The sequence below is a fragment of the Pteropus alecto genome, unplaced genomic scaffold (assembly GCF_000325575.1).
Source record: "Pteropus alecto unplaced genomic scaffold, ASM32557v1 scaffold700, whole genome shotgun sequence".
Taxonomy (NCBI): Eukaryota; Metazoa; Chordata; class Mammalia; order Chiroptera; family Pteropodidae; genus Pteropus; species Pteropus alecto.
The window spans coordinates 551,025-564,174 of NW_006429611.1; the positions used below are offsets into that span (position 1 = coordinate 551,025).

At 59.0% G+C, this 13,150-nt stretch overlaps 2 protein-coding genes across 3 annotated transcripts in view; both read right to left on the reverse strand.

Annotated features, from left to right (window-relative positions):
* The window catches only part of LOC102882757 (cyclin-dependent kinase 11B), a 14,617-nt gene extending 14,423 nt beyond the window's left edge, over positions 1 to 194 (reverse strand). For both annotated transcript variants that reach the window (XM_006903906.3, XM_015589976.2), the window contains exon 1: positions 56 to 194. The gene's annotated coding sequence lies outside the window, so the exon portion shown is untranslated. The remainder of the gene's footprint in view (positions 1 to 55) is intronic.
* Positions 195 to 4,820: 4,626 nt separating this feature from the next.
* LOC102891410 (solute carrier family 35 member E2) overlaps positions 4,821 to 13,150 on the reverse strand; it is an 18,304-nt gene continuing 9,974 nt past the window's right edge. The window contains exons 6-12 of the mRNA XM_006903940.3: positions 12,684 to 12,819; positions 12,106 to 12,233; positions 10,058 to 10,178; positions 8,769 to 8,822; positions 8,417 to 8,486; positions 6,774 to 6,919; positions 4,821 to 5,204 (exon numbers count right to left, since the gene is read on the reverse strand). Of these exons, the coding sequence (XP_006904002.3) occupies positions 4,967 to 5,204; positions 6,774 to 6,919; positions 8,417 to 8,486; positions 8,769 to 8,822; positions 10,058 to 10,178; positions 12,106 to 12,233; positions 12,684 to 12,819 (893 nt within the window). The 3' untranslated portion in view covers positions 4,821 to 4,966. The remainder of the gene's footprint in view (positions 5,205 to 6,773; positions 6,920 to 8,416; positions 8,487 to 8,768; positions 8,823 to 10,057; positions 10,179 to 12,105; positions 12,234 to 12,683; positions 12,820 to 13,150) is intronic.

Genomic DNA, 13,150 nt, shown 5'->3' on the forward strand with positions numbered 1-13,150 from the left:
GCGGGGAACGTCGCCCGCCTGCCCCGAGAGCCTGGGGGAGCCGGCCGCCACTCACCCCTGCGCCGCCGCCGCTGCCGCCGGTCCCGGAGCCTGAGAAGAAACAGCGCCCGGCGCGCGCCACGACCGTCGTCACTTCTTGCGTCGGCGCGGACTGATGACGCGCGGGGCGGGGCCTCGCCGCCGACCCGGGTCCAGAGACCAGTGCCGGGTGCGCGCTTTGGGCGCAACTTCCGGGCTCGACGCTGACTGATGACGAAATCAGGGCGGGGCCCAGCGAGGCCCAATAGGAAGCGTCGTTCCGCCCCGCCCCGCCCCGCCCCGCCGCGTTCGGAACCGGGAGCAGCCATCGACCCCTGGGCCTGCCCGCAGTCGGTCGCCGGCGCCTTTCCGCCATCGGCCCCTCCCCCGCCGCGCCGGCGTCGCTCGCAGGCGCCCCGTGCTCCACGGCGACCTGAAAAGCCGCGAGCTTGGCGCTAGGAACGTCCCCCCGTGACGCTCCAGTTGACCGAATTTTCAGATAAAGAAAGAAGTTGCCTCCTAAAACCACACATTTGGTTCTACCTTAGCAAAAAACAGGGCTCGTAGGGCTGTTGCAGTGTAGTTTTAAAGCTGGCGCTCAGCCGGCGGTTCCCCAAACTGCCTGCTTCCGCCGATTCCCCTGCGAAGGGTTTTAAGGCCCAACTCCAAGGCCTGCCTCGACCCCGCAGAGGCTGGTGGAATGAGAAGCCCTCTCTATGTCAAGTTATTCTGCAGACTTTGTTGTCGTTTTAACGGTCACAAAAAAATGATAATCCAACAACGTTCTGAAACTCAGGGAAGAGAATGGAAGATAAACGTCCATCCACATTTAGTGGACCTGAAATGTAAAATGTGGAATGCGACAAGAAATTAGGGCATAAAAAGGGCGAGAGGACTTGGGATTTTTCTCCCCCTCTCAGAATGAAATGTTTACTTTCAGTATCCAAGCTCTTATTTTGCTTCCTGAGTTGTTAGTGACAGGAAAACCATTGTTTCTCTTCATGCTGAAAATGGCAAAGGCAGTAAGAAACCGCCCTTGATAATTTCAGTAGCATAAACACGAGAATTACACAACGAAGAACGTAACGAAGTACACAATGCACATTTATTTTACTTTCGCAGAACAAGAGTCATAGACAGTGGCTACTATGGTGGTTTAATTTAGTCAAAATAACAGGAGGCACCCACAGGAGTAATTATACAGCATCACTCTATTACCACAGCATAATTAACACTGACTCAATTATTTAACAGACCGTTTTCTAGAATATTCATCTAGTCACATAAATACTGAAATAGGTGAAATACTAAACACTATAGACAGTCTGTACTTCTCCACAGTTTTGTTTGGTATAAAGCAAACACTTGGCTCTGATGTAGATGATTACTGATATAATTTTCAAGTTTTTCAGTGTGGGAAAGTCACCCTGACTGGCCCTCCTCAACCTGGAGCCCACAACACCCCCAGGGAGATTCAAACTCAACTCACATCTGCGAACAGCTGGAAACAGAAAATCGGCTGAATGCCAGTTTTCCTCAAATGAAAACTGGAAAAACGAAACCAAAAACAAACGTTGCCAGTTAGAACAGTTTCCGACTCGGTTTGGACATCTGGGCATGTTTCCGGAGGCCATCAAATTCAGAATCGGAGCTCTCAGGAGAATGAAGAAGTAACTTCAGAGACAGCAAGGTTGAAGATTTTATGCTCTGAGCTGCTGGGTGAGCAGCCGACCCACCATCTTCCCTTGGCTCCTCAGCCAGGACAGAGATAAGAATAGGCAGATTCACCGCGGAAGCCGGGACATTATTCATAAACTAAGAAAATGAAGAGGCCCAAACCAGGGCATGTAGATATTCTGGGAGAGAATAAAGCCCTTAGTACAACGTTGGTCAAAGGCGAAAGTAGAGGATTCCTATCTGTACCGACATCCTCGTTTAATTTTTCCAACCCAGGGACACACCTGCAGTGGAGACACCTTCAGGCCTTAGGAAGCACAGCACCTGGACAGATCTAAAAGCCATGTTGTGAGTCTGTCACCCCACTGGCCTCTGTAAGTGACAATCTGCAGGAGAATGCCACAATAGGAAGCGAAACTCACTGGTTTCGGGAAAAGTATTTCAAACGCTGGCTGCGAGCGCGGCTCCACGTGGCCGATGTTCCTTGTGCAGCACTTCATTTTACTGTTTCTGATTCACCATGTTTATTTTTCCTCAAATTAAAGACACATTTTCGGTTGTGCAAGAGTGTTCTCAGCTTTCCAAGGCAAACGATTTTAATGCTGATATGCAGAAATTATGACTATCGGAATTTAAAAACAAAAATTTTTTTATGCCACTCAGTAGTGGAAGTTTCCTTGAAAGCCAGAGACCTGTCACCTCTAGGTACCAACGTGCACCCAGATGGCCTGCCTGGGAAGCCTGGGTCAGCGTACGAAGGCACAGACAACCACAGACACGGGGGCGGGGGGGGAGGGGAACCCATGTGAGCAGCGACACCCAGTGTCAATGTTGGTGCAAGCCCATCTGTGACAGTTCAGTGAGAACATACTATAAAAACTAGACTGTTCATAAAAAATCTGCTGTGTGTGTACAAATGTCCAAGCCAGGCTGCGGGCTGTGACTCTCGGGCTGTCCTGGAAATGCCCGAGAAACGGGCGACTTGGGGTGGAGGTGACGGAAGTGGAAGGAATGTGAGGCCCGACTGAGGGCAGCGCCGGCCACAGCCCAGGACGGGGAACGTCTCAGAGGCAGCTTTGCGGGAAACGGCCTCATTTACTAACGATTTAGGAAAATCTTCGTTTTGTTTCTGGTCCAAATTTTAGAAAATCAAGACTGGCTGAGAGCCACTTGTGAGAGCGGAGGGTGGGGCACATCATGGGGTGCAGCTTCATAATCCCACGAGGCGCGGGATCCCGAAATTCCTGACGATGCTCGGAAACAGGCGGCCGCGTGTCCGATTACACTCAGATGACAAAGTCTGTGAGAAGCTCACCATGAAAATCCCGCAGCGGGGCGGCCACAGATGTGACCCCTTCTCCGTTTATATCGACCGTTGGCTGCTGGTGGAGCGGCCACGTCCTCAGGGGGCAGGCTGGGACAGTGCTTTCGCCCTGGTCCTCACATGTCAATGCCACGTCTTACCACGCCAGCCCCCACCAGCGAGGCCTCTGTAGCTTTGTTTGGGGGGGAAGGGGAAGCGGAAGTGGAAAGGGAGTAGAAACCTGGGAAAGTCACACGAGAGGCAGCTTCACAGTGCCGGCGAGCTTGTCATGCAGGTGAGCGCACACCTGCCTGTCCTCTGGATGTAGGAGGACAGTTTCATAAAAACGTTGTTTGTAGTCTGAAAGGCTCCATTTTAATCCGTCCTCGTGGCAAACTTTTTCAAGCAGGCAGAACTTAATGAGACGGAATTATTGCTCTTTGTTTCCAAGAGGTCCGATCTCCTCAAGAGGCTATTTATATGTTTTCCAGTTGAGAAGCCAACTGGAAAACCACTGTCCCGGGCTTGGGAGCCAAGGCCCTGAACCGCACGGAGGGAAGGGGGACTTGGGGACAAGGAGTGTCCTAAGTCCCTCTCCTCGGTTAACTCACTCAGTTCCAGCAGGCAGGCTTCAGATGGCAGGTGGCCAGGCCGTGCTCACTGAGGAGGGCCACGTGTGACAAGCCCCCACGCTCAGGACAATGTGGGCTGAAGGCGGATGGAGAGGGCCTCGCGGACTGGCTGGCGGTGGATCGCGTCCCCATCAGAAGCCCCACCAGGATGGGGGGTGAGGTATGACGTGGGGATTAGGAGCCTCAAGCCGACACAGGGCTCGACAGCCGCGTGGTCACAGAGCCAGCCTGTGGGTTAGGAGGGTGGTTCACCTGACACACGCGATGCATTCCAGAAGCCATCGGTGCCTGTGCTTCCTTTCTAAAATATTATACTGTCGTTTTAAATGCAGCGGAATGAAGATTGTAAACAGTCCGAACACTCACGAGGGTGAGCGTTAACATCCCCACTGACGACACACAGCCACAGCCCTGCCGCTGCGTGAGCACGGTGCACCGCGGGGACTGGCAGGACCGTGAGTCAAGGACGACAGGACGTCAGCATCTCTCTGCCTGAGCTGGACAATGCAGATGACCGTCCTGGACCTTGGGGGCCGGAGCCCCCGCCGCAAGTGAGGGACCGTCAGGCGGTGGGGACCGAGTGCGGCACAGACCCTGAAGGGCTCTGAGCCCCTTCCTTGAGTGACCGGTCCCTAAGTGGTGCCAGATGCTGGCAGCTCAGTGTCAGGGAGAGAGTCCAGCACCCCCCCTCAGCTGCAGGGGACCCTGTCTCTGCCCGTGTGTCCCCTCTCACTCTCTGATGGCTCTGTGGTGTCCTGGACTGCACAGGTGCCCTGGCTGACTGTCCTAGCACAGCAGTCTCCCCAGATGGCCGAGGAGCAGGGGGCGCCTTTGGTGGCCTTTGGTAGCTGGCGTGGGAAAGATGAGTTTTCTTCATGGGCACCAAGCAGGGAACGGGACACATCGGCACCTGGACCCAGCTCTGGCTTCACAGTTGTCTCAGTGGTCACTGCCCAGAGGAACTGGAGCCTGGCCTAACTGCAGCGGGACCCGCGTGCCCACGAGGGACATGCAGAGGCCAGGCGGTCCCCACCTTCCTGTGACACCCGTGTGGAGTGGCGGGAGGCGGTTTTCACATAACTTGGTGACGGCTCAGCGACAGCTGGCTCTGGCCTCCACCCCTGGAAGCTGCCATCTGGGGTCCCCATTCGAGTTCCTGCTGGTTTTGACTGACAACCCCAGAGAGGGGCAGGGAAGGCTGCGCACGCCTGGTCTCCGCACCCCGGCTGTGACCCGTGGGGGGCTGGGGTGTCCATGGAGCAGAGACCCCACATCAGCGAGGACAGCAGCAGCGCGTGGCTCCCCGGGGCCCCGGCACCCGCCGAGGCTTCAGAGTTCAGTGGTGCGGCCAGGGGTCCTTGGGGACCAGCGGCTCTGTGCTGTCCTCCGGCGGCCGGCTGGCGGCTGCGGCCAGGCTCTGCATGGCCTCTCGCTGGTGCTGCTTGGCCTTGTTGTAGAGCAGGACGCCAACTGTCACGAGGATGGTGCCGATGGCCGACAGGCTGGTGACTTTGTTGCCGAAAACTATAATACTGAGCCAAATGGACAAGGCGTGCTTCACGGTGCTGGCGACACTGCAAGACAGGGGACGAGGCCGTGGCGGCCTGGGCGCTCGGGCGGCGGGCAGGGTGCCGGGGGCTCTGGCGGGCTGCTCGCTAACCTTCCCCCCTCTCTTTTTTGGGTGGGCGTGCTCAGCACTAGGAAGCCTGTCGAGCAGAGGAGCGGGGACACTGCCGTGCACGGCCATCTTCCAGACTTACCCGTTAGCCTTTGCCTTATTTTTATCTTTTGCCTAATTTCTTCATCCTTTTTTTGACTGAAAGATTTTCAAGCGAATTACAGACATTTGGACAAAATACCCCAATTACTTCAGTTTCCTGACTAAAGAAGGAGAGAACATCCCCACGCCTGCCATATCCTGGTGGCATCTCAGGAGAGCGCGCTGCTTGGGGGCCCCTGTTGCTGAGAGCAGCGCCGCGCGTGGTGACGGTGAAGCCGCCAGCGACACGCTGAGCTGCCAACAGCCCCGTCTCAGGGCTGCCCATCGCTTAACTTCCAGTTTTTATACTTCTTTGCCTTTTCCAAATGTTCTATAATGAGCAAGTACTGCTATTATACCATGAATTTAAGACAACCATTTTCTTTAAAAATAATTGGGTTTCTGTTTTCTGCCTTCTTTCAGCCATCGCTAACGATCATTGGAAAGTTTTGGGAACATCTGGAAATGATTCCTGGTCCCACACAGAAGCAAGAATGTGTGACAGGGACAGTGACCTTAGAATTTAGTGGGAGGGTAACTCTGAAATCATGACTGCCCGACGGTGCTGCAGGCGGTCCCACTCAGGACCCGGGGGTCAGAGCCGGCGCCCACCCAGGCAGCAGAGGCACAGCTGCCAGCCCAGGTGGGCAGCTGAGTGTTCGCCGCACTGGCACGGGCTGCCTGTGACAAGCAGAGGGGACTGGGAGCCGCCTCGAGGGGCCAGCCGCCGCACGTGCAGCTCCACGAGGCTGAAGAGCAGCACGAATCAGGCCTACTGCTGTCCTCACTCGGGGACGATTCCATTTCTCCAGGGACAGTTCACAAGTTAGAGAGGAAGATCCGCTGACTCGCAACGTGATGCGGCCAAAGCCACCAACAACACCGCTGGTGACATCGGCTCATTCCGGCGTGTACTGTGCTCTCGATAAATTCGTCCAGCTATGGACAGGTGAAGCCACTCACGAGGCGTCTAGCTCACCTCGAAGTTTCCGGGGCTCCGCCAGCCAGTATGGGCACCAACGGCCACGTGTGGCCGCTCAGATTAGAGATTCAGGTCCCCACTGCTCAGTCACCGCCCGTGGCCCACGGCCCCACCCTGGGCAGCGAGAACAGCGCCCGGCGTCACAGAGCTGCAGCAGCTCCGGGCAGAACAGGACTCACACCCCCCGGAACAGGTTCCGCTCCAATGAGAAGCCCCCGGGGTGGGTCCCTAACGACCCGTGCACACTCTCCAGGCCTGTGCCCCACACAGCACCGGCTAGGCGGCCAGGTCATCCAGACGCGTGAGTGCCGTCGCCGCCACGCACTGGCAATCACAAACATCCCTTACAAGAATACAAGATCTTACGTCTTCTCTGCAAGCACCGGGAAGTCACTGTCTTACCTGAAAGTCACAGGAGAAACCCTCCCCATGAGGGCGTACGCCGTGACGCTCTGCAGGTGGAAGAGGACGCCGTCCGTCAGCAGCAGCAGCGTGACGTCCCGGGTGTAGCTGAGGCTTTTCCCGCTCCTGCCGATCACCGGCAAGTCCTGTGAGCCAGAACGAGACGCGCTCTGCGTGCGCGTCCCCCTCGCACTGCCCGGCGCGGACGCGGCGCCACGCGGGCCCGCGATCCGGGCAAACCAACCGACGCGGGGGCTCCGAAACGGCATTTGCCGGAGGGGCGGCCGGGCAGCTCTGATGGCGGCCGGAACCCCCATCCCCGGGGGTGCAAATGGAGCCACAGTGAGGCGCCGCCCACACCCGTCGGGATGGCCACCACCCGAGACACGAGCGGGAACCCACAGAAGATAACGTGTTGGCGAGAACGTGGAGAAATTGGAACCCCGTGTACTGCTGGTGGGACTGCAAGTGATGCGGCCACTGGGGACACAAAAATGACACTGACCAGCAGAGTCCCTCAGAAATGGAAGAGAATGACCATGGAGTCCAGTGATCCCACCTCCGGGTGTGTCCCCAAAATAACTGAAAGCAGCGTCTCCAGGAGACGCTTCCATCCCCACGTTCGCACAGCCGCCAGAGGTGGCGACAACCCTGGTGTCCGTGGACGGGTGAGCAGATGAGCACGACGGGTCCATCCACGCGGCGGAACGGCACTCAGTCCCAAAAACGAAGGACATTCTGACGCCTGCCACAGCATGGACGGACCTCGAGGACATGGTGCTGAGTGAAGCAAGCCAGTCACAGACGAGCAGGTACCACGTGACTCCACGCACGGGAGGCCCCGGGGGGAGTTGAGTCCACAGAGACGGGGGTGGGGTGCCGGGCTGAGGGAGGGGGAAGGAGTCCCCCCACATACGCCCCTTGGGAGTGAGGACCGTTTTGTGCTAAAAGCACTTAGGAGATGTAGTGCAGGAAGAGAGTGCTGACTTCCCCTTCCTCCTGGGAAGAGGAGATAAACCCCGTTTGGAAGACGTGTCCCTGTCTCAGAGGAAAGGGACCCTCTCATCACGAGAGATGGGACGGAGGCGGCGCAGGCCGACTGTGCTAACGTGACATCTCCCTCCAGCCCCTAGTGTTTCCACGAGGGGACGCAGCCCAGAGAAGCCTCTGCTGAAGGTAGACATTACAGCGATAGGTTAGGACAGCGCCACACCGCAGTGTGACGACAGGACTGCGTGACCCAGTTGCACTGTGTTTAAAAGGAAAGGTCTGGCGGCCGTGTCCCCATGTGCTCCCACAGACTAATGGCATCGCACCCCGCACGTGAGCACGTGAGTGTTATAGCCATGCAGACACATCGGGGGGGGGGAGCCAGGGGGTCGAGCAACACACCTGCTCCTGGTTCGTGCACGTCTGCCATGCTGCTGGTTCCACGTTTTGCAATGACAATGAGCAAGCTGAGACCCTCGCGAAAATCGCCACAGACTGGGCTCCGTGGCCTCAGAGACCCGTGAGGTTTGGCTTCCACCCTCCTCCCTTCTCCTCAGGTATGTCCACACGAGCTGCCGACTTCGCCTGTCCCACTCCCGAATGGCCGAGGACAAAGGCGGCCAGGCGCCCAGAAGCGCCACCCCGACACTCACCATGAAGACCCAGGCCGGGAGCAGCATGGCCACCGCCGCCGCGCTCGTGTAGAACTGCAGCTCCACGGCCCTGCGGGCAACGGGCGCCTGAGCCTCTCTCAGGGGTGCCCCCCAGCCCGCGAGGACCCGAGACCCTCCCGGCGCATCCCCAAGGGCCCGTCGTAACAGAGCCGACCCGTGGCTGCACAAACAAGCCGGCCCGCAAGGTGCCCACGCGGAGCAGCTGCGGACAGCGGTGTCCCTCGCAAGTTCCAGCAAAGCCACCTCAGCCAGGCGCGGTGGCAGGGCCACAGGGCACTCGGAACCTGCCACGGCGGGAAGTCCTCTCGGCCCAGGGCGTCATAATACTCACGAGAACTTGTACTTGTCCCCGCTGAGTAGCTTCTTGGAGAAAACATTTTGCAAACTAGAAGGAAGAAAAGGAGAGGAGGGCCGTCGGCACGCGACGTCAGCGTGGAGCCTCTGCTGGCCGAAGCATGTGTGGCCTCGCCAGGTGGTGCTGGTGATGGCAGCACTTCGGTGACAGCCACTGGGCATCTGCTGCGAGCCGGGCCCTGCTCGGCATTTCCCAGGCATCACTTCACCGTGAGGGAGCACCACACCTGTCCCTTCGACAAGTAGGTAAACCAAGGTACTCAGAGGTCAAGTGACGTGCCTGAGGTCATCCAGTGTTTAGGTGTCAGAGGATCCCCAAGTCCTACTCGAAGTGCTGCACAGAACTCCACTCTGAACCAAGAGCGCCCCAGATCAGCCAGTGCCACGGGCCAGGCTCTCGACGAGGGGGGTGCGTGGACAGAACAGGAGCTTATGCACACGAGACTCCGGGACGGGACAAACCGCAGGAAACACACATGGCCAGTGAGAAAGTTGGACAGTGTTCTCGTCCCCGAGAACCAAAGGGGCTGGCACGTTGACTAAGGACACTGCTCTCTGGACCCTGGAAGTGGGTGGCTCTGTTTTAACACAGAAGCAGGTGAGGACGACGGCGGCCAGAAGCTCGTGTTCTTGGAGCTGCAGACCGGCACGCTCCCCTGGGAGGCCCGGCCGTGCCCGCCCCGCGCCTTCTGGAGACATCCACCCGCGGGCCCCATCCCTGTCGGGCCTCTGACAGGACGGTCAGAACCCCCGGCCGGGTGAGGCCCATTTGACAGCTGTGCCCTACAGACGTGACCAAAGGCTGGCCGTCATGGGAGGCGGAGGACGGGCAGTTATGTGACTCGCCTGCGGCCGTGAGCGCGGGAAGCTCACCGAAGAGCAGGACGCACCCCGGACGTGCAAGGTGCCTGTGCCACTTCTTTCCTCAGAAACGGGACAAGCCTGAAATCACAGTCCTGCCAAGCACAGTGTGGACTTCACCAACGCCCCTGGCAAACACGACCCGTCCGAGGCTAGTCCGCATGCAGCCTGGGACGCGGTGTCCGTCCCCTGTCTGTTTGGCTGCTTTGGCTTATTTTCTGGAAAACAGCTACTTCACTGGGGCGCTTACTGGTCTGCCGCTTAGGAAGGGGCCGTGTCGGGTGTGCCCAGTTCTGAGTTACGGGAAGCAGCTCTGAGCTGATCTGCATCCAAGTGTCCGTCACCGACACGAGGAACGCGGGCACTGGCCCCCACACACGCCACGTCCCCCTCCTCGGGACTCACCAGTCCATGATGTTGGTGGACAACGCGGCCGAAAACCCCAGGACGTTGAAGCTCATCTCAGTTGCCGTGCACAGCGCCAGGCCTCCCATGACCGGCACAAGGGACAGGTTGACCAGCAGCCCTGAAAAGGAGTGCAGCCAGTCTGTCCAGCTGCCAGTGCACCTCTGAGCCACGGCTGCTCCCTCCGTGCCCGGGACAGCTCGGGGCCAGCACTCACCAGGCGCTCCGTGCCCCAGGGAAATGCTGTGGAGGGGGCCCGGCTCGCAGACCAGCCCCCCTTGGGAGCCAGGGCCCCGGGCGGTCTGGGCCATGGCGGGCCAGGCCTGAGCGCTGTGCCCTGAACCCCTCCCTCCCGGCAGCCAGAGCTCCGGGCCTGCTCAGCCGCAGAGTCAGCGGGCGAGTGAGGTGGCCTGCGGGCCATCCCGCAAGACGAGGAATGCGCAGGAGGAGCGGCCAGCGCTGTGCGGGCCCAGGACCCGCGCTGTGTCCACTGCTCTTTCATCGGAAAGCGAATAAACGGGCCTGACGTGGCTGGCGCGGGCCCCCGGTGCAGGGCAGCCATGCTCGCCCTGGAACCAGTGTCCGGCCCCTGCTCTGACTTCGGAGGCAGCTCCAGGTCTCCTCTGAAACTCTGAGTAGATGGGGTGTCAGGGACAAAAGCATGTCCTGACAATCCATGGTGACCTCATGGGACACCAGCCGCATCCCCGCCACAGGAGAGCCATCCAGAAGTGGCCGGTGAGCCGAGGAGAGTGCGGTCAGTCCCCGGCAAACCCACGGCCACGTGGCAGCGAGGCCCAGGGCGCAGGGGGAGGTACGGTATGGCGGCCGCTCACAAGTGCTCTCTGTTCTCTGCCGTTTGGTCTTGAAGTCTGTCCTGCTGGACATTCGGTTGAGTGACGGACAGTATGTATAAAAACTGTGACAAAATCGGGAACCCACACTGATGCCCAGGAAGGACTGGCTTTCTGGGCTGGGCGCTGTCCAGGACAGACACGGGGGCTCTGTGGGGGCTGCACCCCATCAGCAGGCCCTTGGGGCCCTCGCCCCTCCACCCACAAGGCCGCTGTGCCCAGATCCCCGGCCGCTGTCCTGTGTGGGGGGGTGCCACTCACGGGTCACTCCCCTGGGCGACCCTTAGCACTGAAGTGCGCGTGCCTCGGCCGTTCCCAAATGCTTCCCAACAGATTTCTTCCAGCAAAACTTTATCAAGATTTTCCAAGTGTTTTGAGCAAGATGGCTGGTTTGCAACAGGTGTGTCCCCACAGCCGGATGCCAGTCACGGTGTTTTAAAGTCACTGGAAATACGTCCTGTGAGCCACCGGGCTCAGTCTTCTCGTGTTGCTCTTCACACTTGATTTGACTTTTACTGTCACCAGAGATATTCACACATCCGAGAGCACAGCCACGGGAAGTCCAGCTGTGTCCTGGCCCCTGCCCCGAAAGGCAGGTCCTTGCCTTATTTTACGATCTTGTCATTTTCTTGAGGGAGGCAAACACGCATCTATCTGTTAGTACCCCTCCGAGATAAAAAGCCACCTATCACACACGTCACCCGCCCTTCACCCGAACAGCTGCAGACACGTTGCTTTTCAAGAGGCTGGTTGGAAAAACCGGGTGTGTAACATGTTGCTGGTGACGCACAGCCTGTCGCTAAAGGTTGGAAGTCTGCAAATAAACCCTGCATGCTGGCCTCAGGGAGGATGGCGAGGCACGGCTGAAGGGCACGAGGAGCGCGTTTGGAGGGACGGGCTCATGAGGGTCCCCACCAGGCGCCACCTTGCATGGCCAAGGCTGGCTGCCTTCCTGGGACAAGAGATGGCACCAGGCTGCTTGCTCATTGCTCTCCCCGTCAGACCCTCCGACCCCGCATGTCCACGCACCCCGCCGGACAGAGGCGAAGACACATTTGGGGACGTGAACGCGCTCAGGAACGTCCCAGGGAAAAGGGAGGTGCTCGCCAGCAACAGGGGCTGCGGCACCAGCCGCTGTGCAGGTCGGCAGCCTAGAGAGCCGCCAGGAGAAGGGTGGGCAGGAGCGGGGCTCACCTGTGTGCTCCCCCAGGATCAGCCGGGACAAAACGACGGTGAAGATGGGGGCAGAGCTCTTCACTGTCTCCGCGAAAGAGACTGCCACATTTTTCAGGCTGACCAGGCCCAAGACCACTGTTGCAAACCTGAAAATGAGCCGGAAGTGGCATCACACATCGGTCCATTTGTAGCTGCTCACTGGCCCAGGGGCAGGGGGACCTGACCCTCCTCCTCGTCCCGCCCCCCACCTCCGGCAGCTTAGGTCTGGGTCTCGGACATGGTCTCCCACCTGCAGGGACTCTACCGCTCCACTGTTGCCAGGATGTCAGCCCCGGGAAGGAGCAGGCTCACTACTCTCAAACCCTCACTAAACGAGCTTCATGACTGCTCCAGAATGATCTGATCAAACGTATGTGCATTAGGATCCACAGAACCAACACACTCGCCCTAAAACCGAGACAGCCTTTATGACTTTATAAAGCTTGCCCTGCAAACACCTCTCCGACTGCCTGATCCTCACGCCCGCTCTTGGCGGGAAGGCGTTTGTGCACGCACGTAGAGGACCCGGACGCGCAGCCACACGTCCGCTCCCTCACCTCATCAGGCCCACGAACAGCATGGTGGTGATGAAGTTGGGTGGGTAGGAGAGCCGGCTCTTGTGCTGATACAGACAGCAAGGGACCAGTGTCTTCAGGCAGCCGATGAATGTGGTGGACAGCATCTGCACAGCACCTGAGGACGGAGGACAGAGGCCCGGCTGGCAGGGGTGACTTCCGGCCTCTGCACAGAAGGCAGAACACAGGCCCACGGCCTGTCTGCCCCTCAGCGACCCTCCTGCCTCCACTGAGCTGCTGGCTCTTCCTCACACCTATCACCAAGCACAGGGTCCCCCACCCAGGGGGTCACCCCCACCCAGGGGATTACCCCCACCCAGGGGATTACCCCCACCCAGGTCAGCACCCCCACCTGGGAGGTCGGCCCCTACCCGGGAGGTCACCCCCAATCCAGGTCAGCCCCCTGGCCTGGGAAGTCACTCCCCCCACCCAGAAAGTGAGCTGCCCTC